This window comes from Callorhinus ursinus, unplaced genomic scaffold (genome assembly GCF_003265705.2).
Source record: "Callorhinus ursinus isolate GAN/ISIS: 27379988/994484 unplaced genomic scaffold, GSC_fseal_2.0 scaffold6, whole genome shotgun sequence".
In the NCBI taxonomy this organism is placed as follows: Eukaryota; Metazoa; Chordata; class Mammalia; order Carnivora; family Otariidae; genus Callorhinus; species Callorhinus ursinus.
In genome coordinates this window covers 52,485,381-52,508,788 of record NW_027397068.1, presented here as the reverse complement: position 1 = coordinate 52,508,788, position 23,408 = coordinate 52,485,381, and the positions used below count along the sequence as shown (strand labels likewise).

Sequence of the window (23,408 nt, the reverse complement as noted above, 5' to 3'; positions counted from 1 at the left end):
TTCTTAGTGCCCAGCACAGTGGCTGGCCCATAAGAGTATCTGTAAATGTTTATTGAAAAAATTATTTAGGGCACCCCAGGTGGCGCCTCCCCCTTGTGCTTGCTCTCTCTCAAATAAATAAACCTTTTAAAAAATTTTTTTTAAAAAGTAAAAATTATTTAACATTTCTGAGCCTGGGAATGTAGTAGTTCATTTGATACTATAGAATAAAGACTAACATCAGGGTTGGCTGAGTTTGTGAGGACAGTTAGTTCACCTTTTGACATAGTTTCCAGTGATCACAGAGAAACGGGAGCATAGATTCCTTAAAGGTGGGAGACAAACTGTATTTGAGAGAGCATATTTATAAATGCACTTGAAAATGACTGACGTAGACAGTGTGCTTCAGGCCATAAGAGGAAACCACTTTTCTGAAGAGAAGAGAAATTACCAGGGGAATCAGAAGGTCCAAAACACAGTTTGAAGAAGTAACCTAGAATTAAGGGTTCAGGAAAGGAAAAGTGGTAGGAGACACATTAATATTTCTTCCCAGTGCTGAGCACAAGATGTCCCCCGAGTCAGGTGCTATCTGAGCAATGCCAGTAGGAAGAAAACCAAGGGAAAGCAGGACATTGAACCCAGGTTTGTCTAGTGCCAACTCCCATGAGCTCCATCATTCCTTTAATTTCACATACAATTAGGGCGCCTGGGTGGCTCAGTTGGTTAAGCAACTGCCTTCGGTTCAGGTCATGATCCTGGAGTCCTGGGATCGAGTCCCACATCGGGCTCCCTGCTCAGCAGGGAGTCTGCTTCTCCCTCTGACGCTCTTCCCTCTCGTGCTCTCTGGCTCTCATTCTCTCTCTCTCAAATAAATAAATAAAATCTTTAAAAAAAATTTCACATACAATTATGAGGAATTTAAACTGAGAAGCTCTGCATTCTGTGGAATAATCAGAAGAGTCATTAGAGAAGGTTGTGTTATGGCCTCATTCTAATGCAAATTTCATAAATAACGTTGGATAAAACCTTTAAGATCTGTGTTACCATACTCCTGGCAGCTCTATTAGAATATAATTTAACTGTCAAGTAAATAAGCAAAAGGATGATAAAGTAGAAAATTTTAGGTGAAACACTGAATTAATTGCCTGAAAACTACTCTGTAATCACTCTCTGTTACATTTTTAAACCAATAACATTCTTCAGTTGCCACAACAGTGTTCTGCAGCCACATTTTTCAAATAAGTGATTTGTTTAGTGTGTCGGGGTCTGTCAGGACCACCCCAGGGTCTGTGATTTACTAGGAAGACTCAGGACTCAGCATGGAGTCAGACTCGTGGCTAAGATTTATTGGAGCAAAACCAGGCCTTCCTAAAGAGAGCTCTCTGGTACCTGCTGTGTGAAGCCTTTTTTGCACAGGTAACCTGAAACTATTAGATTGAGACCTATGAAGTTGCAGTATTCAACCATTTTTTACTACAAAAATGGCAATTGCCAGGATACCTGGGTGGCCCAGTCGGTTAAGCGTCTGCCTGCAGCTTAGGTCATGATCCCGGGATCCTTGGATCAAGTCCCACATCGGGCTCCTTGCTCAGCAGGGAGCCTACTTCTCCCTCTGCCCCTCCCCATGCTCCCTCCCTCCCTCTCTCTCTCTCTGTCTCTGAAATAAATAAAATCTTAAAAAGAAAAGAAAAGAAAAAAGGCAATTGCCTGTGGTTCAACTCTCTGTGTGTTTACTCCCCCCCAGAGCTGTTCGTGTACCCTGAGCTGCATGTCTGCCACGTCCAACTGAACAATGTAACAAAGAAGAACCCATTCAGAGCTGGGCCTAATGGCTAAACTCTATTAAAAATAGTGACAGAAAGGGGCACCCAGGTACCTCAGTCAGTTTAGTGCCCAACTCTTAATTTCAGCTCAGGTCATGATCTCAGTCAGGGTGGGAGGTCGAGCCCCATGTTGCACTCAGCACAGAGTCTGCTTGAAATTCACTCTCCCCTCTTCCTCTGCCCCTCCCCCTGCTCATGTGTGCCCACGTACTCTCTCTCTCTAAAATAAATCTTTTAAAAAAATAGTAACAGAAATACATTATCCTTGTAGACATCAAGACCACATATCATTCGGTGAGATTTAAACTCAGGATGGTTCCTAAGATTGTAGTCCTAAATGTCTTATTAGAGTAAGCTTTTTTTACTAAATTAAGCATTTGTTGAACCAATTATTCTGATCAGTTGAGAGAGACTCTTCAACCAGACCATAGAGCCAAAAATAGAAACAAAGCAGTGAGAACTCTTGCCCTTTATGGGAAGACATGGCAAGGAATGCAGTGAATCTTAGAGGATATGGATTTTAGAGGCACATTTGTGGCACTTACTGGAGCTGCAGGATTTTTACTAGGTGAAAGCCCTAAATGTCTGCCATCTCTATATTTTGTTTCAGAGCAGTTTAGAGGGAGACAGAGCCCCAGACCGCAAGGGTGCTTGCTTCTCTGCATCCTTCCTCTTGTCTTTTAATACTCTCACATGTGACACTAATGGAATAAAGCTTTCAAGCTAGCAGGAAGATCAATAGAGATTTTATAAGGCTAGCAAAGACTTATTGAGCATCATGGTATATGACTCAGTTTTTATGAAAAATGAAAGAGATTCAAATTAATGCTGGAAAGTCACCTGAGTCATTTAAAAAATGGTATTTTTGAATGGTGAAATAAAAAATGGTATATTCAATCCTGTCCGCTAGTTACCTAGGATTTCCAGTTTTTTAAATGTTGCAAATCTTAAATAAATTACTTTCATCGTGTTCTCAAATAGTGAAATTCCCTGTACTTTGTTTAAAAAAATAATAGTAAGGGCGCCTGGGTGGCTCAGATGGTTAAGCATCTGCCTTCGGCTCAGGTCATGATCCCAGGGTCCTAGGATCGAGTCCCGCGTCGGGCTCCCTGCTCCTTGGGAGCCTGCTTCTCCCTCTGCTTCTCTCTCTCTCTCTCCTCCCCTCTGTCTCATGAATAAATAAATAAAATCTTTTAAAAAAATAATAGTAAGATTTTATTTTCCATTATTATAATGGAGGGTTTGGGGTTGTTATGGTTGTTGTTGTTTTAAAGATTTTATTTATTTATTTGACAGAGAGAGATCACAAGTAGGCAGACAGGCAGGCAGAAGGAGAAGGAGAAGCAGGCTCCCCACCAAGCAGAGAGCCCGACATGGGGCTCCATCCAAGGCCCCTGGGATCATGACCCGAGCCAAAGGCAAACGCTTAGCGACTGAGCTACTCAGGCACCCGTTGTTGTTGTTTTTTAAAAGCTCATATTTACTTAATGCAATGGTAACTTGAAGGGCATTCAGTCTCCTGAAACTGTCATCTAAGTCCCAGAAACACTGAGGATTGCCTCTTCCAAAGCCAGGTTGTACCCTAAAAACCATACCAATAAGCCCAGCCTACCTGAGGGCCCCCAGGAGGTGTGCTTGTAGCTGAGTTGGAAACCTCTGAAGCCAGCAGCTGAGCCAGACTTCGCACCCCAGGACCCTGTCACCAAGTTGACATAGGTTTACTTTCCCCATTAGTGCTGCATGAGCAAAGCCCTGGGAAAACAGAAACCATTTCCCACATTTGTGTAGGGAATAAAGAGAGAGCCAATAAAATGCTTTCTACTAGTTATTGAGCATTGTGGTGGGCCCATTGCTCTCATTAATTTTCACAACCCTGGAAGTAAGTGTTGTCCCTCTTTTTTTTTTTTCTTTTTTCTTTTTTTTAAGTGTTGTCCCTCTTTACAGATGGGAAAATTAAGGCTGAGAGGTTAAGTGATGTGCTGAGAATTCACACCCCGTTAAGGGCACAGCCAGGTCAGCTGACTCCAAAGCACACACCACCTCCTCAAAACTTCCAAACACAGTGCTACACCATGCCAGGTGCTGCAAGTGCCGTGGTTGAGGGAGGCCCAGACCTCAGTGGAAGAGCGAAAGAGAGAAAACGGATGTGTTAAACACCTGTTGTGTGCTAAGCTCTGTGGCACATTCTTCCCTGCATCTTCACTCATCCCCGCATCTTCCCAGCAGCCCTGTGAGGGAGGCCGTTCCCCCCCCCCTTGCCCCCGCAACCTACGCGGGTCAAACTTTCTGAAGGTCACCTGAGCCCAGATCTGTTTGACTTTATATCTTCCGTCTTACCACAATAGAGTGTTAACCAGAGAGGTTTTTGGAGAAATAAAGATTCTCGCAGTGATGGAAGGAAAAATGGACTGATAGAAAAGTGGAAAGATAACCTGAAAACGTTAGATGAATGTCTAACCTAAAGGGTAGACATTAACAAGTATTTATAAATTATTACTGTTATAATTATAACAATTATAATCTTGGACTAAACAGACTGACCATTTTTAAAATTACTTTTGCTTTACTAAGTTAAGCTGTCATTTTTACATGAGCATTAAAAATTTTAAGATTTCATATGTGTCTCGTTATGAGTAGGACCCAGAAGGTTTTCCGGGATAGCAGTGAATTCCAAGATCCAGATGATAAGAGGGCAGGCAAATCGATGTTCAGCTAGAGCAGATCCAGTAGAAGTCAGATATAGATAAATTGGGATTCAAGTAACCAGACCTCCAGTTTAATTCAAGTATATTTTTTACATTTGAATTTCAAGATGATAAAACAAATTATAGCTCTTTTCCCCCACCCCCGAAAAGAAAAGCTCTTTGATATCAGCGATTATTTGGAAAAGTCACTTGGACTGAACATGTGTTACAGTCTTTTTAATCTCCTTCATGGTGGACTGTTACATAATGGTCAGTTAGGATTGATGTTTGTTGTCAGGACCTGGGGGCCCTGCGGATATGCAATCACCAGAGAAAGATTAAATTATGTCATGTATACCAAGGCAAGAAAGAAATGAATACATGTGAAATATATTCTAAACAAATGGTTCTCATTCTTTTTCACCTAACTAAAAATAATAAATAGGAGATCCATAAATAGCTTACTAATTAGGGCTTTACTTGTTGTGTGCTGGAGGTAGCTCTATAACAAAAAGAAAATTATGATCATTGTACTCCAAATATGTGATACATTCTACTTCTTTCTGTTATGTTTCTTAACGACTGCTTTATGAGCAATTTTAATAAGATTAACTTGCAGAATAAGGAGGAAGGTGGTCCTTTTTTTTAATTTATTTATTTTAGAGAGAGAGAGAGAGATCGAGCACAAGCATGAGTGGGAGGGGCAGATGGAGAGGGAGAGAGAATCTCAAGTAGACTCTCTACTGAGCACAGAGCCTGTCGAGGGGCTTGATCTCATGACCCTGAGATCATGACCTGAGAAATCAAGAGTCAGATGCTTGACTGACTGAGCCACCTGGGCGCCCCATTATCTACAATTTTCTAAGCTAATACTATATGTAACTGAGAGAGAGCCACAAAAATTCGGTGTATTCCTCATTTAGAGGTCAAAGGTAAATTTAGGGAATATTTTTTTTTTTTTTTTAGTAATTTCTTCTTAGTACATCTTGGGAATAGTTTTTAAATTTAGTCTCCTTAAAACATAATTATTATCACACCTTTTCAGGTTCAAAAACTTTGAGCCAATCATTCCTATTTTCTAGATAATGTCCAATTTCCTTAGCCTAATGGAGAGACAATATGTAATATGTCAGGGGCAAGGGCTGCAAACAAAGCAGGAGAAGGAGTGCAAAGTGCTGAGTGATGGGGGTGCTATTTTAAACAATTCAAGGGGATTCTCTAATGTCTTATTTAAGCAGAGGCGCAGAGGAAGTGAAATCCATGTGGGTATCAGAGACAAAAACGTTTCAAGTCCATGCAAAGTTCTGGGATGGACTAAGTCAGGATGACTAGAACAGAGTAATCAAGAGGGGCAAGGGGTACCTTGTGGGCCATGATGGAGACCTTAGGTTTTACTCGGAGCAGGATGGGAGCTATCGGAGAGTTTTGAGCGGACGAGTGATACAACTTGTGTTTTAAGGGGATCACTCTGGCCACTAAGATGAAAACAGACTAAAGGTGGTCAGTGGGAGGATCACGTGGACTGGGTAAGGGGATATTGTAGTCACGCAGGGAGGAGGTGATTAGAAGGGCAGCAGGAGAGGTGGTAAGATGTTTTATAAGGTAGAGGTGAAAGAACTTACTAACACATTGAGCATGAGAAGTGACAGAAGTCAAGGATGAGTCCAGGGTTTGGGGCATGAGCAGCTGGAAGGGTAGAATTGCCTCAGTTGTGGAGAAGACTGGGCAGAGCAGTTTTTAAGGCAGAGAGTAGGAGGCCGAAACTCATGGGCTTGGGTTTTGACATGATTTGTATCTGAGACAGTAGCAGACATCTTTTAAATATCCTTTGAAATACATTGAAGTAATATGAGTAAAGGGACGCCTGGGTGGGCGCAGTGCATTAAGCGTCTGCCTTCGGCTCAGGTCATGACCCCAGGGTCCTGGGATCGAGCCCCGCATCGGGCTCCCTGCTCAGCGGGAAGCCTGCTTCTCCTTCTCCCTCTGCCTGCCACTCCCCCGGCTCGTGTGCGCTCTCTCTCTCTCTGACAAATAAATAAAATCTTTAAAAATACATATATGGGTAAAGAAGGTAATATGTTTACAGTATGGGATCCTGTACTTGACGTAACCAGAGAATTACCTGGTATTTCTGCCCTTCATTCCTTTCCTAGAATACATTTCCCTTAGTCTCTTTAATAATCTTTGTTATAGAACTTTTGTCAGAGGCTTTTTTCAAAATCCTAGTAAATTTTATGTCCTGGCTCCTTTCTGGTGACCCACGTAGTTATGTTCTTGGAATTTTGGGTTCCTAATGCATGAACTTTCGAAGAACTAAGATCAGAGATTTTGGATACCAGTCATGCTTCCCCGTGCTTGCTTTATGTATAAACTGGGGCCACCCTTGAACGTGCTACTGCTGTAGGATAAGTCGAGCCACGCCCTTGAGTTTTGAATGCGTCCTTCCCATGGAACCAGCGAGTTGTAACAGCCTCATCTTTTTATTTCCTGAATCTAGCTTAGTACCTGATACAAAGGTTCACAGTAAATGTTGAATAGGTGAATGTTTCTGAATCAATTTTAAGAAACTAAATATGGTCTTTTCTCTTTTGTCTCATTTGTATAGCGCCTGAAAGCTACAAAGTGCAAGATAAGAAAAATGCTGCCTCCAGCCGGCCCTCTGCTATTTCGGGACAAAATAGCAACTACTCAGGAAATAAGCCAGGTACCCTGCATGGCATTTGCTGTAGAAAAAAAGGTTATCCCTAAAGCCTAAGGCGGGCTAGAATTTAGGAGAGCTTAGTTCCAGTCCTGCTACCAAAACACAGACAACTCATACTGGCTTATCTAAGTTTAAGTCCGAGAACCTCTTAAAGCCTTGATTTTCTCTTTTTAAAATGGAGATTCAAACACATGCCCTGCTTACCTGCCAGAATCATTTTGACAGTCAGTGAGATGATGCATGTGGGTACATTGTTTACTATCAAGCAATGTATAAGAGGTAATCATTTTCCTATTCTTTTTTGAAATGACGCATACGACACAATTTTTTGTACCTGTGCACCCAGCATTATTGCATATCTTTTTTGTGACATTTTCAAAAGCCATTTAAGGAAATCTTTACACATAGCAAAGCTGGTACAGAATTATGTTTTTCTCTATTTTTTGCAGTGATTGTACACCTACACAGTAATTTCATTTAATAGCCTGTGATTCATGGTCTGTTCTACTCAGTGATACAAAGAAGCAAACAGCCTGTAAACATAAACAGTTGAATAAACAATGCAGTTGCTTCCAAGTATCCAGCAGCCATTGTGTGGCCCTTGGGAGAGACCATTGTCCAGTATGATGGTAAACAAGCCAAGGAAGGCAAAGACAAATTGAACCCCCCGTGAGGGCCTTGGAAGCCTACTTCATGCAGCATCCAAGACCGAAGTCATTCAAGAACAGTGAATCAGTGAGAATAAAGATGAAAAATAATTCTTTCTAGCCTCCGAGAAAACATTCCCCCATTATATCTAGTTTGGCGGGAGGTGGCGGGGTTTCCATGTGGGAAAAGATCTTAACAGAGCAGATAAATCTGGCTTGTTGCTTAAAAGAAGGACAACTAACAAGTGCTATTGCAGGGACTGCATGAGCGGCCATTAATGGAAAATGATGTGTAGTTTCAGTGGAATTTTAATTAGCAGGCTGAGATTCCCCACTTAATTTGCCTTTTCATCCATTCATTTATCCACCTACCACTCAGCCGCCATCTACTACTTACTGAGTAATTGTCCTGTGCCTGGGACCGTGACAGGTACTGGATGAGCAAAGCAGGGCCCCTGTGTTCCCAGGCCTTATTTTAGTGGACTCGGGTTCCTTGTATGCAAGTGAGGATCCTTTAGCATGAAAACCTCATTTGTTTTACCATGAGAATTGAACATTCGCTAAATGGTATATATGCTGTTTTTCCCTCATTTTGACTCTGTTCCCTGTGCGGTACCTTTTATCCTTGTGACTTACTCACTGCGTACCTGGAAGTCTATACCTTGCACTCCCCTCACCCATTCTGCCCATTCCTCCCCACCCCTCACCTCTCTGGCAACCATTCAGGTTGTGCCTTTTGAGCATCATGTGACTCCTTTCTTGTACATATATAAATAAGCAGAGGTACATATGAAGGTCTCGCTTTTAAAACCACCATGTTGTTTTCCTTAGTGTCTCTAAAGGATGATAGAAGAGATTTCATGTTGGAGGGCTAGGCTTGAGTAAAACCTTTTAATTTTATGAGATATAAGTCATAGGAATGTCTGACTAGAGCAGTTTATTAATTTTCATTCCCTGGAACTTGGGGTGGGGGAGTAAAGTTAAGTACTAAATTTTTGAATATTTTGAGTATTGCCCTCAACCTGATATGGGCATTCTGACCAGATGATTTCTCGGGGTCTCTTTTAACCCAGTAAATTATAGTTAAATGTCTTTCCATCCTTAACCTTCTGATCACTTAAAACTCATTGGAATACTCTAGAACATCTCTTTGATGTTAATAACATTCAGGTTGTTAATATTTTATCTTTAAAACATGTATAGAAGGCCCTTGTGGTTTATAAGTGTGGGCATAGTATGTCTCATGTTATCTGGGAAAGACCAGTACTCTCAGCTGTGAATACTTGGACCCAGGCTGAAAGAGACCATTTGTAAAGTCACCCACCGATCTGTTCATGTCTACAGAGTGGGTGATGGCTCTTGAGAACGCCATCAGCTGCCTCCAAATGATTCAGAGTATGATCTGATTAGATGGGAACATTGGTATTTTCTTCATGAACTGTACATACCTGAAAAAAGCAGAAACTTAAGTTCATTAAAAAATCTCTCTTAATTCCTATCCCTTTATCACCCTCCACCACAAGTCTTTTTTTTTTTTAAGATTTTATTTATTTATTTGAGAGAGAGAAATGAGAGAGAGAGAGCACAAGGGGGAGGAGGGTCAGAGGGAGAAGCAGACTCCCCGCTAAGCAGGGAGCCTGATGCGGGACTCGATCCCGGGACTCCAGGATCATGACCTGGGCCGAAGGCAGTCGCTCAACCAACTGAGCCACCCAGGCGCCCCCCTCACCACAAGTCTTTAAAAGAGCCACTAATAACTGCACTAGCATTTATAAATCATTTCCGTCACAGAGGAATGCAGGCCTTGGAATCCTCCAGGCCTTCTCTGGCCGCTACATCAAGCCAATTGTGATGACTCCCTGGGTGCCATGGTGTGCAGAAGGGCCCAGGGTTGAGCAAGAGATCTGGTTTTAAGAACTAGCTCTAACATTTCACTGTGCCACCTTCCTTGGTCACAGACATTTCCCTCAGTTTTCTCCTTTGAAAACAGGCATGAGAACTCGTCATTGAAGGAATAAGTGGCCAGCTCATAGAGCTATTGTAAAGAACGAAATGATAACATTTGTGAAAGTGCTTTGTAAAATGCAAAGCCCTGATGAAGTTACTTATTGTATCAACAGTAGTTGTTCGGATAGAAGTCAAAGACTGGTGAGCTCTTGAGCAAGCTTTGTCAGTGTGAGTTGATTTTCTTATCTTCGACAGTCACTGAGTTCTCATTTGTGGTCCAGGTTCATGCATGTCATCAAAGACAGAATATCAGGAGCACTTCCTGTCACCCTTAAAAGTGCCCCAGTTTGGGTGGACACCCCCACCTTCAGTCATCCCGGGAGGAGGTTGAAAGCAGAATGCAGCAATATTCTGTTGCTCTGAAAACTTTTCCTTCTGACAGTGTTAGATGTATCAGGAAACGATGTGAAATGTTCATAATGTTAAAGTACTTCCTGTACCTTGATTTTGCTCCAGGGTAAAGTGATGTGAAGGATGGAGATGAGAAGGAGAATTCTAGAACATTCACTATTTACTTGGAACTATTCCATTTTTTCATTTTTGGAAATCTAGCTTGAAAGATAATTTTTGGTTATGAAAACTGACTGCTTAGCATTAATTTTTTTTTAAATCTGTTATCAAATACAAGATTGCTGTTTGTTTGCCCCATTGGTGCATGTTAGTGGAAGTTTAAAGGCTCTGAAAGTTAGTGAAGGTTGTTTGCTCCTTTGTTCAACCGACACTGACTGAATATTCTCCTTTCTGCCAGATGGGAATAAGCAGTGAACAAAACAAAAGGCTCTGTTCCTCCCCACTCCCATTCACACCATCTTTAATCTGCCATAAGTATTACTGACATTCTAGCACCAAAGTGACTCTCTGTCTATGTAATCAGGAGGATGGAAATAGAATTTATACTGAATGCCTTGGGGCGCCTGGGTAGCTCAGTCAGTTGAGCATCTGACTCTTGGTTTCAGCTCAGGTCACGATCTCAGGGTCATGATGTCAGGGCCCTGAGATGGAGCCCATGTCGGGCTCAGGGTGCTCAGCGCAGAGTCTGCTTGAGATTCACTCTCCTTCTACCCCCCCCAAAATAAATAAATAAATAAAATCTTAAAAAAAAAAAAGCTGAATACCTTTTCCCTCTACAATTCAGTATTAGAATTTCTAATGCCAGATTTCTAAACCAATCAAAATCATCTAGCATATCACAGTCACCATGCCCTAAGTCTTTACTTCCTCAAAATCTGATTCCAAAGTAATAGTGATTATCATTTCAGCACTGATCTCAAAAGAAGGTCAGTGGGAATCACTGGACATGTAAGCATTGGCCTTATTTATAGTGATTAATTGATATATTTGTGCAGCACTATATCCAGCCTTGTTTCTTATATGATCAGGCAGGATGTGGTTTATTACATGTGATGAGCATAATCTTCATATAAAATAATATTACAGAAATCAACTCTTGTGCTATTTTTCCAACTGTGTATCTAAAAGGCAACTATTATAGTGCATAATTGGGTTACTGATACCAGTTATTGATTTGGGGCCATCAGGGTTGGTTTGGGTTAGAAGAGGGTGAGGGTGTGTGTGTCCCATACGTTGTTATTAAAATCTTCCTTTCAAAATTGTTTTTCAAAATTTTGCATGAAATTTGGCATGTACTGGAAAGTAAGCTAGATATGTCACATCCTTCCTATTGATAGTCTGTGGCAGAATTTATAAACATAATTCCAAGTAGTTAATTTTTAAAGTTAGTTAGTTAGTTAGAGAAAGCACGAGCGCCAGGAGAGGGGCAGAGGGAGAGAGAGAATCTCCAGCATGCTCCGTGCTGAGCACAGGGCTCGATCTCACCACCTGGAGATCATGACCTGAGCCCAAATCAAGAATCAGACACTTAACTGACTGAGCCACCCAGGCGCCCCTACACTATTTTATGGAGACTGTCTGTAATGTGCTTACGCATCTTTTTAAATAAAGTTGATTTTTGAGTTTTGTAGTTAAATAAATGTTTATGAACAGGTAAACCTCATTATTTAAGGAATATTACTTAAGTGGTAGGTAATCATTAAAGGTCTCTTCTAACTTCATTTTGACTTGTTCTCGGATAGTTCTTTCTTTAGAATGGCATTTGCCATGCTATCATTTCTTTTCACCAGAAACAAATGACAGTAAAGCACCCCCGTGTATGGCCCATCACAGGCGCCTGAGCTGGAGTCCACATGCCCCTTTTCAGATTTCAGAAGTAAACCTTTTGGGGCCAGGAGCGATATTTTCTTACACAAACAATATTTGAAATCTAATAAATAATCTCAGTAAATCTGAGAAGTAAGTATCATAAAAAGTGTGAGCTACTGAGGGGTCCTTTTACCAGTTTTTAAAAATCTTACCTTAAAAGAAAGGAAAAGCATAAAATACCATCACTTATTCTTGCTCATGATTCTCACTGCCAGGTTTATGCATGCTCCTGATAGGCCTTTCTACAGTTTCTGTTTCCCTGGATGTACAAATTCTGTGATATTTAAGAGGCCTTTGGGTTGGAGGGCCTTTAGATTTGCTGATGAAGCACTACCATGCTGTCTAAAATACTGTCCCACTAGGTTTCTATTTTTAACATGAGATCTTAAAAATATGTCATTTTAAGAGAGGAGAAAATAAACCTGATCTTAAGGTCATCATCATCATCATTATTATTATTTTGCTTGTTTGTATAGTAGCAGAGGGAACCCGTTAGTATAGCTCTCTACTGGGAAACCCCCAGCAGTGTCTCACTCCGAGTACAATCCAGAGTCCTCACTGTGACCAGAGAGCCCCGTGCTGTGGCCCTCGCATGTCTGGCCCCGTTGCTTATGATCTTACTCCATTCCAGGCTCTTAGATCTACCCGTTTCTTGAGCACAATAGGTGCTCTTAATCTCGGCCTTTGTGTTTGCTTTCCACTTCCTGGAATATCTGCACATCTGTGTGTCATTTCCATCAGGGTTTTGCACCTAAAAGTTACATCAGTTGGGCCTCCCTTGGCCCTTGTCTAAAATGTTAAACATCCCCCTTCCTGCCATGTCACAATCCCCTTTGTTGCTTTGTTGTCCCCTTAGCATTTATCTCAAACTAACATTCAGTATTTTTCCCCTTTTTAATTTTTTTAAAGATTTCATTTATTTATCAGAGAGCGTGTGCAAGGAGGGGGAGGGGCAGAGGGAGAGGGACAAACAGGCTCCCCGTTGAGCGCAGAGCAGCCGAGTGGGGCTCCATCCCAGGACGCTGAGATCAGGACCTGAGCCAAAGTCAGACGCTTAACCAACTGAGCCACCCAGACGCCCCAACCCCTTTTTTTCATTGTATATCTCTTACTTATCCTGTTTATAAAATTCTCCCTGAGTAGAATGCAGTCCCCACCAGGGCAGAGATTTTTTTTTTCTTTCTTTCTTTCTTGACTGCTTTCTTTTCGGCACCTAGAATGATGCCTGGTGCAGAGTTGATGTTCAGCGTGTGTTCAGTGAATGAATGAGTTAACTGAGGCTTATGTGTGAGGCACCATAACTAATGCCATTTCAAGTATTTCATTTAGTTCTTACAGTGATGTGAGATTGGTTCTATTTATTCTCATTTGGTAGATAATAAATAAAAAACCAGGGGGCACCTGGGTGGCTCAGTCAGTTAAGCATCTGCCTTGGGCTTGGGTCCTGATGCCTGGGATCGAGCTCCACGTCGGGCTCCCTGCTCGGCAGGGAGCCCGTTTCTCCCTCTCCCTCTGCCTGCCAGTCCTCCTGCTTGTGCACGCGCTCTCTCTCGCTCTCTCTCTCTCTCTCTGTCTAAAATAAATAAAATCTTTTTAAAAAATATCCATGAAACCCATGCCCTAATTAACTTGAGACTTAGAGAGTTGGTGAGTAACTCAGCCAAACTTACACAGTGGGTGAGAGAACAGAAGTGAACTTGTGTGTGTGATCTCAGAGCTGGGCTTTTTACATCCAACTGGTGAACCTCTATTCAGTAGCAATTCACTTACGATTCTGTTTGCTGTTGAGGAACAGACTTTTTAAAGCATAAAAATGATCGAAGTTCACTAGCTTAGGAACACAAAGCATCATATATACTGCTGGATAGAAACAGTCAGAAGGCTACAGTTATGTTTTTACATCATGGGTTTTGGGGGGTGCAGACTGTGTGTCTTTTTATTTTATTTTTAGAACTTGTTTCCCATTTTTGTTGAGCTAGCACTGACATACAGCACCCTGTAAGTTTAAGGCATGCAGCATAATGACTTGACTTATCGGTATTGTGAAATGATCACCACAGTCAGGTTAACATCCCTCATCTCATATGGATATGGGAAAGAAAAAAAGGGGGAGGGGGTTTCCTCCTTGTGATGAGAACTCTTAGGCTCTACTCTCTCATATAATGTTTTTAAACAAGAGAAGAATGCTTGGAAATTCTCAGAAAAATTGTAATAATAAAGTATATCACTGAGACTATAGTCCTGTATACCAGTTGTAAGACATAGTAATATTTTATTCGTAGAATTTACTAGACAAAAAGATAATTATCAAAGTATATCATTATGAGAAAATCTGCTCTTCTGCTCATGTGTTTTCTCTCCTTTTCAGACCCTCCTCCCGTGCTTCGGGTGGACGACCGGCAGCGACTGGCCAGGGAGCGACGTGAGGAGCGCGAAAAGCAGCTAGGTATCCATCCCCAGCCCTCATCTCCTCTCAGGGACGCTGTTGTCGGGGTGTTACTTTTCACCTCAAGGCTGATGGACACTTACCGTTGAGCACCCGGACTTCACTATAATAACCATGCTCTCTGGCCTGCCTTTATGAGTTGTGCAGATGGATGTGAAACAGAATTGAGTATGTGACAGACACATAGGACTAAATTTTAAGTACCAGGAAAGCCCAGCCCAGGATTAGGGTCATTTTCACTTCTTTTACCGTTTAATGTGGCATTGGAGAGAATGTATATAGGACAGGCATGATGGCTCAGCTTACCTTTTACAGCTTAAAAAAACAAAACAAAACAAGGACAGTAAGCTTATGGTTCTCTTTTGTGTGAACAGTCATGAGCATATACACTGTTAGGGCACGTCCTACTTTCCATGATAAAATAATGCTGCTGCTGAATTTATAGACAGATGCGACCAGCATGCTGCCAAGAAAAGTGCAAAACCTAGTGCTGAGCTGTCGGATTTTTCTTTTGCTACCTAAGGTCTTTGTGAAAGGTTAGCAACTATGGTATTGGCCGTACCATCACCTGGAGAGCTGTGTCCTGAGGACGACCTTACCAGGAAGCCAAGATCAAAGCACCACTGTCTTCTGGAACATTGAGCAAGGATGCTAGTGCTCATTCCTCCTTTACTTTGATGTCCGTTTATGCCAAACTGCTAAAACAGGATACTCTCCTTAAGTACCTTGGAAAGATGAAATGTCCGGTTAGCATGTCTCAGTGTTCCCAGAACGTCTCTGTCATTTAAAACTAGGACTGACTGAGGTGGCCAGCATGTTCCCAGGGGATGACCCATAACTTTTGCAGAGTTCCACCGCATTTTGTAAGAATTCGTGTTTCAGTGGGAGAACCCAGCACCTGTGCCCCATCTTTTCTTTTGTTATAGTCCACAAACCCAAATTTGTGAAATTGACTGGAAGCTCGTTTTCAGAAGTCTGTTGCCGTTACTTAATTCTTCCAACCCAGGCCTTTTTTCCTCTCCTTTGCCATAATGGGCATGCGAGGTCAGTTCTTTTGCTGCCAAGGTCTTTTCCACACCAATTTCAACAACTTGATGGAAGGGAATGAGCTCTGCTGCCTTTCTGTGCCTGGACTTACTGCCCAGGCTTAAAGTTCCCTGTGGCTAACAGGCTTCCTGCCCGTGGGTAGGTTCCTGGGGGCAGGGCTGTCTGTGGCCGTGAGGCTGATGCTTTCCCAGAAGCACTCTGCAGCCTGGCTATCTTCCTCCTGGGAGCTATGCCCACTGCTCCCTGATTCAGGTTGGTTTGACAAGTAGATCAGAACAGAGGAAAGTCAGAGCTACCCAAGCAGAAAGAGATTCCAGATAAGCAAAAAGAAGAAACTGCCCACTGCTCTGGGATGGTTGGTATTTGCACTGTCTTTGGATCCATCCAAGCATGAGCACTTAAGTTCTCTCCCCTCTCTGCCTCATCCGGCTGGGTCAGGTCCTAACCCTATCCAATCTCCCCTTAGAGTTGCAACGTGGATTCCTATCTGCTTGAGTAGAAGTAGCTCCAGAGCATCAGGAGACTACTCCTTTATGATTTATATCTCATTGTGAATTAGCTTTTACACATTAACTCATACATACCTTCCTGTTTGGGTTTGTCTTTCAAAGCCAAGCACTATTTGTTGTTTTTTGTTTTTTGTTTTTGTGGAATGTATGAACATGCTGGTCAAACAAAAACGATTTCACTTTTTATTCTATAAAGCCATAAGACCTATAGCTTTGAGCCTGCGCAGTCTCCTGCAAGTTGCCTAGCTTTGTATGTTGAGTGGCTCGATATTTGTCTTAAGATGTACCCCCATATTTTAATTCATATCCACAGGGCAGCACACAACTTACTAATTCTAATTCAAAAACCGTGTTTGCCAGGTATAGTGTTCAAAAGATAGAGATTGAGACCCAACCTTCAGGGGCTAGCTGCAGAGTAGTGGGGAGGGAGATAAACTTACAGCAATTATAATATGAGGTGGTATTGAAAGGGTGCACACAGAGGTTGGTGAGAACTCAAAGAAGCACCCAACCAGCCTGCGGGAATCACGTGCCCCCGGAGTCTCCCACTGGAGGATGTGGACCTGCTATCTAGGAGGATGGAAGAGACAGAGACAATAGAACAGTGACACAGGGATAGGCGGGAAAAGGCATTTGCTAAAGAGACATCATGCTCTGCGGATTATATTATACGGGTCGAAGTAATTTTCAGGGGATTGTATTATCCTGTTATTACAACTGGACTGTTTTAGTGAGCCAGCATATAATATACATAGTTTTTCTTCTTATCCCTGCCATGTTAAATATCATGGTTTCCTTAATTCTGATCTTTTTTTGTTGTTAAAAATCATAGTTTTCATGAAATACGTCAGTCCTAATTTTTATTTATTTGCGTTAATTGCATTCTCTTTTTAAATTTTAAAGCAATGTCTTTTTGCCTAATTTTTTCCACTTAAGCCCTTACAGCAGCAACTAAATATTGAGAGGCTCTCTTCAGTCTTCATAAATACATGAATAAACATACATATAAGCACACATAAATATATCTGTAAAAGTATTATCTAAAACCTAGCATCTAACTTAAATTGTGCCTTACAGTATATAAAGGTGATTTCTAAAAAAAATCGTTAGTACTAAAAATCAGAGGGCACACCTGAGCAGCTACCCTTCAGCTGTGCTTTGCAAAAACTATAATGGCAGTGGGATATTCAAAAAAGAAGGGGTGAGGGACTGTCACTTAGTAACAGCTCCTCTGGACTGTGCTTTTTAAAAACAAAAACAGTTGGTAATACCAACTGCTACCAGCCTTTCAAACTTTAAAGCTTTCCAAGTAAAAAAAAAAAAAAAATGGAGTACATTCCATAAATTCCCACAAAGCAAAGTTTTAAATGATTGGCCATTGAGATTGGATTATTTACTGTTGGATGTAGGTTAAAATTGACATTGAAATCATTAAAAAAATTTTGTTTTAATCCACAGTTTTGAAAAAGCAAGGTAGAGAGGGAGAATTAAGTTCTTTTTGTTTTGGGTGGCATGTCATGTTTGTACTATTTTGTAAACAGGAAGGACCTATTAATGACTTTCTGTGGGTTAAATCTCTTGAGTCATGCTCTAATGCTTTTATGGTAGGATTATGTCATGTGGCTTGTTCTTTCTACATTATCCTTCAATTTATCACATAAAACCAGGTATAATTCTTCATATTTGGGACTGTTCTGTCCACTTGGTTGAGCACACGTACTCTGAAAGCTTTATTTTTCTGTCTTAAAAGCTTTATACCTGAAGGAATCTCCCTTAACCACTCTATTCCATCTGATTCTCTTCAGGCCATTCCTTCAAACTCCCTTCTCTTGACTTCTGTATCTTTTTTCACCATCTCTCTTCCAAGCTTTAATTTTGTTTTTTTCCTAAGGGGGGAGAAAAAATTCATTTGTTCTCATTGGTTTCGACTCTCCTTTTTTGATGAAATGGGTCCTACACATTAATTTGCTCATAAGGTAGTCGATGCGTCCCCATTATCTAGAAGTCAGCTTCTGTACAACTAACTTGCTCATCAACTTTCATTCCAAAACTGACTCCTCTGGGTAATTTTTGTGGCCCGATCAATTGGACCAATATTTTTCTGGCCCCAAGAAATAATTTCTTTCGGCTGTTTTTGGTACTTGTACTGTTGCTGGAGGCACTGGCATCTTTCTGACTACCAGTCTTAGCTGTTGGATCTTTTGCGTTGTAAAACATTTCTTTCTCTTCCTTGGTGTCCCAGTGCTGGGCCCTGACTAGTCTCCATCCTGGCCCTGTTGGGCCACTTGAAGTTACCAGTGGTGAGTTGGTGAGTTGGACTCAGCCTAGTCCTCAAGCTGGAACTTCAGCCATCTCTTGCCTAGTAGGTAGGGGGAAGTTGCCACATTCTCTCTGTCCCTCAATCCAGTTAGTCATAAGAATAGCTGACGCTATCTTCAAAATAAATCTCAGGTCCATGCCTTTAAATTTGCTGCCTATGCTATCATCCTCATTCAGGGCTTCATAAAGTCAGGTCTTGATCACCAGAACTATCTCATTGATGTACTGCATTTCTCCAGCTGTGTTGCAGTTAGTGCCGCTCCCTCTTTCTGAAGCCCTGCCTAGTCTTCATGGCCTTTCCCCTTTTGGAAATTTGATCATTTTCTCGCTCTACAGTCTATTTTGCAGAACATCATATTTTAGCTCTCATTCTAATGCTATTGTATGCTCTCCGGAACGTTTCTTAGTTGAATTTTATGTAACTTCCTGGTTGTGTATATTTTAAACTTTTAAGGGGGGTGACTGACTATAATTTGCTAATTCTTTGTATCCCAATACATGGCATGGTACTAATTATTAAACAGACATGTAAATATTTGCGGATATTCCTTACTCTGCGGTCTTTGATGAAATACTATTAATAATAATGGGCCAAACAACATTATACATTGCATTATCACATTTAGTAGCAAATTAACACCATGGTTGTACTTTTTATTGTGTAGGCCTGCTATAATTGTTAATGTAATTTATTTTATAGAATGGCATTTATTTTATTTTTACATTGTGATAAGTTAGCTTAAGGAAGGAACTGAGAGGGCGCCTGGGTGGCTCAGTCGTTAAGCGGCTGCCTTTGGCTCCGGTCATGATCCCAGGGTCCTGGGATTGAGCCCCGCATCGGGCTCCCTGCTCGGCAGGGGGCCTGCTTCTCCCTCTCCCACTCCCCCTGCTTGTGTTCCCTCTCTCACTGTGTCTCTCTCTGTCAAATAAATAAAATAAAATCTTAAAAAAAAAAAAAAAGGAAGGAACTGAGAGAATCTAGAAAGATGGAATAGATGGATTTTCTTTCAGCCAGAGCATATTTAAGCATATCTTTAGTATGTCTTTGATACTACTCTCCAGCATCCAAGCATGTGTATATTTTTACTTACTTGTTTATTATCTGTCTGCCCCCACTGGGATATAAGCTCCACGAGAGAAAGTATTTGTGTCATTTTGTCATTTCTGTAGCCCAGTACCGATTAATTGTGCCTGGCCCATCGTTGATGTCTAACCATTGTTGTTGAACGTTAAATGAGTAGTAAGTCTATGCATGTTAATATAAGCAGAGATGAATGCAGCAGGTGTACTGCAAATTTGTTAAGACATTACCAAATTATCAGATAATACCTGCCCTTGTAATAGTTCAGTCAAACAAGTCTTGAATTCTTATTCTTAACCATTGTCTCAGAGGAACAAGGTTACAAGGGTCATCTATACAATAGTTGTGCCTTAAAACTGTTCGATTTTCACATATGTTATAAAACTGATAATCCTACAATATGTTGACAAATTCAAGAGAATATTTAAGGAATGTTTAGCAGGTGAATAGTCTTCTGTGCTTGGGGGATACAGTGTCCCCTTTTTTAAAATGATACAGGTTAAATTTGAAGTATTGGCACGAATAGAGTCACATTCCCAACTGGGGCTTTCTGGGGTTCTATGACATCTTGAAAGATTATCAGAGAATTGTATGATTGATTCATACAGCTCATGAAGAAAGATTTGAGTTTATAAAATCTGTCCTTCAATTTATTCATAGGAGTTTTGTAGCTAAGTTCAAACTTGTACAAGAGATCTGTCATACTGTGTTAGAAATCACCAAGATAATATAAAAAGGATTTTGACCTTCAAATAAATGTCAATTAACTTATATTCGAGTTTCTTTCCATGGGTAATTTTACCAGACTTCTTCACCCTTCCAGTCATAGCTTTTTTACTTTGCCTTTTTCTTCTTTTTTGAATCTCCTTAATCGTGGTGTGTTGTCAACACAGGGACAGCATTGTTAATCAGAGTGTGGTCAAGAGATAAATGATCATTTCAGCCTTGAGTGTTCATCTCAAAATGTTGATGGGGGACTAGGACTAATTAGTAAACAGCCAATAATGCTGTACCAATTAAAGTCGTAAGTGAAGCTGCCCGTGATCTCACACGTCACGTTATTCGATTAGCACAGCTGTTGGTTTTGACAAGACTACCCACAAAAAAATATGAGCTTTGGGAAAGCTGTCTTTCTAAACCCAATTGCTACTGGATAGAAGTTTGACAGATCTGTGGTTAATCTTGGCATCTGGTCTGCTGAAGTTGTCACTTAATGAACGTAGAGTACAACAGCCAGGCAGGCTATGAACAGCCAAGGGATCTGAGTCCCCGGTGGTGGGAGGGATGCGGACGTTAGCACATACCACAGCAGCTGTATCATGAGTCAGGCTCAGGACTGGCAAGAATAAATGCTTGTTGCGGGATGGATTTGGTAACTCAGAGGCTGAAGCTTTACCATAAAATGAATGAATCACTGTGACGAAGCAACCATTATTTCTTTCTCTCAGATTGACTTTGCCTTTGAGGCTGAAGATGAAAAGATCTTAATCTCTGAAAAGTAAGGGGTCTTGGAAACAGATGATGATAAAGTCTAAGAGTGACCTTAGAAGATCAGGGTCTTCACATCGGATGACCAGCTTGTCCCAAACTAGAGCAGCAGTTTAGTCCCTGGGAGGTACTGCAAATCATGTCCTTCAACATAATGGCTCATTGTTTGCTTCCAGAAGCACAGTCCAGAGTTTGAATTCCAGTTCCACCACTGACTTACTGTGAGACATCAGGCAGGTTACATCACTTCTCTGTGTCTCAGGCTTCTCATAATAAAGTGAGTTTAATAGCAGTATCTACCTCATTGCGTGGCTGTGAAGATAATGCCTGCAAATCACTTGGTGTCAGCACAAAGTGAGAACTGAAGACATCACGGCAATGATGGTGAAAAGATGAGGACGGCCGGCCATGTGGTGCCACAGATACTGACTCACATGCCTGGAATTGGAGAAGCCTAATGTTTCCGAGCTGGGGGAGTCAGGGAGAGAGAGGAGTGTTTGTGTTTCCTGGGCCGGCAGGGCTCAGTAAAGCAGCCAGGTGAGGAAGATGGCAGCATTTTTTGAGAAGTGAAAGTGGATTAGGGATGAGGTCCTAACTAAAAGAGTCCAAGGACCACCATTGATTTGTGTTCTTTAGCAAAACTCCATTTACTTTAGCGGAGGCTGCACACTCCCTCAAGTCTGGCCCTGAAGACAGTGAGTCCTGGATAGGATTGCTTTCTTATATCAGAAGCCCTTCAGCCCGTGTCTGGGGAAGGCTCTTGGTCTTCCAAGGTATAAACTGCTATCCCAGGGTGCCTGGGTGGCTCAGCTGGTTAAGCGACTGCCTTCGGCTCAGGTCATGATCCTGGAGTCCCGGGATCGAGTCCCGCATCGGGCTCCCCGCTCGGCAGGGAGTCTGCTTCTCCCTCTGGCCCTCTTCCCTCTCGTGCTCTCTCTCTCTCAAAGAAATAAATAAAATCTTTAAAAAAATAAATAAATAAACTGTTATCCCAGCCCCTCAACCCCATTTGGCCACCTACTGTGTGCAGGGAAGAAGGTGGAGTAGGAAGGCCCCTCAGGAGCAGGAGACAGTGTGGTGGGCATCCTGCAAGGTCACAGTTGTTACCAGTATCCTAGTCCTGCGAGAGGTGAGTGGAAGAAGAGTTTAAATAACTAGTTGAGAAAGCTTGGAATTAACAATAAGGCCTAATGCAAGTCACTTGGCTTGGAAGTCACACAATGCTTGAACTCTAGCTCGTTTGTCAGATTTACTTTAAAACTGGAAATGCAAATAATCTCAATAATTGTTGAGATAAAGCATAAAGATGAAAATGTTAACAGTCAAAATAAAAACAAAAGGAAACCTAATTGTAATCCCACACACCTCCTCAAAGGTTAAAAAAAAAAAAATTGAGTCCTGGAAGTTGATTGGAAAAGATCTTGGAGATCATTTTGTACATACCCTGTAATTTAGAGGTCAGATAGGTTGGCTCATTTCCCCAAGGTCACACAAAATTAGTAGAGAACAAAATCCTGAACTTAGATATTTAGCACTTGTCATTTTCTGATTCTTCAGGATATTACTGGCTGTGCTAGTGTCCAGTATTACCAGTAACCATATCTTCCCATGTCTTAATATGAAACTGAGACGGCCGCTCTGTATGTTTCAGAGGCGAAGTGATAACATTGCTCTACTCTCTGAATGTCACATTTTTCTTTCCGTCACGTAGTGGTGACACATGCACTCACACAGATGTAAGCTGGCTCAGAAGGACTGGGCTGGGCACTAGATTGCTGATTGTGACTGGGAGTCACCCGACCCACGGGTATGCTGTCCTGCCTTTGTTCTTCCCATTAGCTGTGGCAGTAGGGCAGGAATTAGTCTGATTGTCATCAAGATTCATTCCCGATAATTATCTACATTTACTGAGTTCCTACTGCGTACATGGCACTGGGCTAAGCGCTCCCACCTAGACCCTGTCAGGAAGGTGGCGCCATTGCAGTTTGAGGATGTGAGACCACACAAGGCACTTGCTTGCTCAGTGGCATGTAAATGGTAAGTGGCAGGCCTGAGGGTAGACTCTCATTCCTGTGAAGCCTGAGGTGTGCTTTATCCACTACAATACCTTCCTTTCATTTTAAATTCCTCTTCGTACAAGAGTCACTGTATGTTTCTAAATGGAGTCCAAATTGATAGTGGATTTCTCCTTTGTGTGGCACGGTCCTACTGTTACAGTGTCCCCTTTGCATGGCACTGACGTACTGCTTAGTGTCATTAGAGTATAATCCTGGTGACAGCAGCTCAGGGATGGGACTGATTTATTAATGCCCAGGATTTCAGGGGCTACAGTGGGTTTTCATTTCATTTTATGTTATGATCCCAGATTCCAGGGAAACATTAAAACTTCACAAGAATAAGGTTAATAATATTCATTATGTTTCTTTTTCTGGACATGCTCTCCTTTTATAGAGCTGC

The 23,408-nt window shown here is 41.6% G+C and overlaps 1 protein-coding gene across 9 annotated transcripts in view; it reads left to right on the top strand.

Annotated features, from left to right (window-relative positions):
• The window catches only part of MAP7 (microtubule associated protein 7), a 168,033-nt gene that overhangs the window by 99,815 nt on the left and 44,810 nt on the right, over window positions 1–23,408 (top strand). For all 9 annotated transcript variants that reach the window (XM_073893979.1, XM_073893984.1, XM_073893983.1 and 6 more), the window contains 2 exons: window positions 7,092–7,190; window positions 14,430–14,507. In XM_073893979.1, the coding sequence (XP_073750080.1) occupies window positions 7,092–7,190; window positions 14,430–14,507 (177 nt within the window). The remainder of the gene's footprint in view (window positions 1–7,091; window positions 7,191–14,429; window positions 14,508–23,408) is intronic.